General features: G+C 36.2%; 1 protein-coding gene across 1 annotated transcript in view; it reads left to right on the top strand.

The window, feature by feature from the left end:
* Positions 1-2,500, top strand: part of LOC122242343 (tetraspanin-2A) — a 27,604-nt gene that overhangs the window by 32 nt on the left and 25,072 nt on the right. The window contains exon 1 of the mRNA XM_086535900.1: positions 1-151. This exon is cut by the window's left edge and continues 32 nt beyond it. Within this exon, the coding sequence (XP_086392026.1) occupies positions 44-151 (108 nt within the window). The 5' untranslated portion in view covers positions 1-43. The remainder of the gene's footprint in view (positions 152-2,500) is intronic.

Here is a 2,500-nt window from a genome sequence, read left to right on the forward strand (position 1 = left end):
TATCACAGCAAGCTAGAGAGACGCCGAGGTCACCAAGGTCATCATGGGTCACGGAAGCGGTTATGGCTACGGCCAGGGAAAAGGCGGAGGTCAAGGGTCAACGGCTGAGTTCCTGATGAAACTTATCATGCTGTTTAACCTTTTCTTTATCGTAAGTATGGGTTCTTGTGCAAAATGGAATTTTCTTATTGTTTGTTGTTTATTGAGACAGACATAGAGAGACGGAGTGAGGCAGACATAGAGAGACGGAGAGAGAAGAGAGAGAGAGAGAGAGAGAGAGATAGAGAGAGAGGGAGAGAGAGGGAGAGAGAGGGAGAGAGAGGGAGAGAGAGGGAGAGAGAGAGAGAGAGAGAGAGAGAGAGAGAGAGAGAGAGAGAGAGAGAGAGAGAGAGAGAGAGAGAGAGAGAGAGAGAGAAGAGGGAGAAAGAGAGAGAAGAGAGAAGGGAGAGAGGAGAAAGAGAGACAGAGGAGAGAGGAGAGAGAGAGAGAGAGAGAGAGAGAGAGAGAGAGAGAGAGAGAGAGAGAGGAAGAGAGAGGAAGAGAGAGAGAAAGAGAGAGAGAGACGAAGAGAAAGAAAGAGAGAGAGAGAGAGAGAGAGGAGAGAGAGAAGAGAGAGAGAGAGAAAGAGAGAGAGAATGTCAGGAAAAAAAATACATTATCAGCCAATATGTTTTTCTCTCCTCTCCGCCCTGCTCTGCTTTACCCAAGAGGACCTAGAGCATCTAACCTTAAGACTATTTCTATTATATAAATAATATATTTATTTAAGACTACTTCTATTATATAGATAATATATTTATTTAAGACTACTTCTATTATATGAATATTATTATATCATATTATATTATATTCTGCTTCTACTATTATATAAAAATAGTCTACAAAATGATAACATTATGGCGAAAGTTGCATAAAAAAACTAGTGTGAATAAATGCAGCGTGACGTATAGTATAGTGTGTGTGTTGCAGGATTAAGTAATAAATAATGACATAGGCACGTAGGAGAAATTTGAAGGCCCTTTCATAAGAAAACAAAGAAACAAAAACAAAAGTAGTAGAGACAGCAGTAGCAGCAGGAGTAATATATATTGTTAGGATCGGAAAACAAACAAATAGTTTTTTTTTTTTTTTTTTTTCTTTTAATGATGGGACAAAGAGTTTTAAAATAGCCACCATACACGTCAAATGTTATTTAATAGATGGAATTTCCTCGTCACCCGGATGAGTATCCATAGCAAATCTTATTATTAATTTAGGACATGTTGGATTCAATTGCAATTATCACCAAACTTGCAAGTGCATCTTCACCTCAAAAGAAAAGAAAAGAAAAACGTAGGCATATAGGTTACTCAATGAATTATGATTAATTAAGAACAAAAAAAATATTCGACTGATAGACTCGAGTACTTTATTATTATTATTATCATTATTGTTATTATTATTATTATTATCATTATTATTATTATTGTTATTATTATTATTATTATTATTATTATTATCATCTTCATTATTATATATATATATATATATATATATATATATATATGTATATATAGATATATATACATACATATGTATATATTTATATATATATATATATATATATACAAAATTTTCTTTTCTTTCTTTTTCTTTTTTCATGTTCTTTTGTATTAAGTGAAACAATAATGGAGATGATAATGATAAAGATGGTCCGAAAATAAACTCCAACTCATCTATGTCTGAAATATCGTTAAGAAGAACTGAACTGAGACATCTCTTGAAAACAGAATAGATATGTTCCAATATTAATCAAGATTATTGATCAATATTTTTCATGATCCTGTTGATGTTTGTCTGGTCCGCCTCTGCTCTCTCTCTCTCTCTCTCTCTCCCTCCCTCATTTTCTCTCTCTCTCTCTCTCTCCCTCATTATCTCTCTCTCTCTCTCATTCCTTCTCTCTCTCCCTCACTCTCTCTCCCTCATTATCTCTCTCTCTCTCCCTCATTCTCTCTCACCCTCTCTCTTTCTCTCTCTCTCTCTCCCTCATTATCTATCTCTCTCCCTCATTCTCTCTCTACTCTCTCTCTCTCCCTCATTCTCTTTCTCTCTCCCTCATTCTCTCTCTCTCTCCTTCTCACTCAATCACTCTCCCTCTCTCACTCTCACTCACCCACTCCCTCGTTCTGCTCTCCTTCGGAAATGTTCAATACAAGAGGTCCGTTTCTCCGCGGATCATATAGAACCGTATTCTTGCACTTGAACACATTCGTCAGGCTTACGAACACACTTGAACGCATTCGAAGACACAATTTCCTTGGACGAATAAAAACACCGACATAAAAAATACCCGTCATGTCGTTATTCTACAAGAAAAAAAAAAAAATATATATATATACTTGCGACCTCTGAGTGGTTTCTCTCTTTTGAGATATATTGAGTGTTTTTTTTTCCTCCTCCTTCTTCTGTCTCCTCTTCCTTTTCTCCATCTTGGTTTCCCCCTTTCGTTTTCCCCTCCTTC

Source organism: Penaeus japonicus, unplaced genomic scaffold (genome assembly GCF_977035675.1).
Source record: "Penaeus japonicus unplaced genomic scaffold, GWHDUDI00000001_assembly GWHDUDI00000004, whole genome shotgun sequence".
NCBI lineage: Eukaryota > Metazoa > Arthropoda > Malacostraca > Decapoda > Penaeidae > Penaeus > Penaeus japonicus.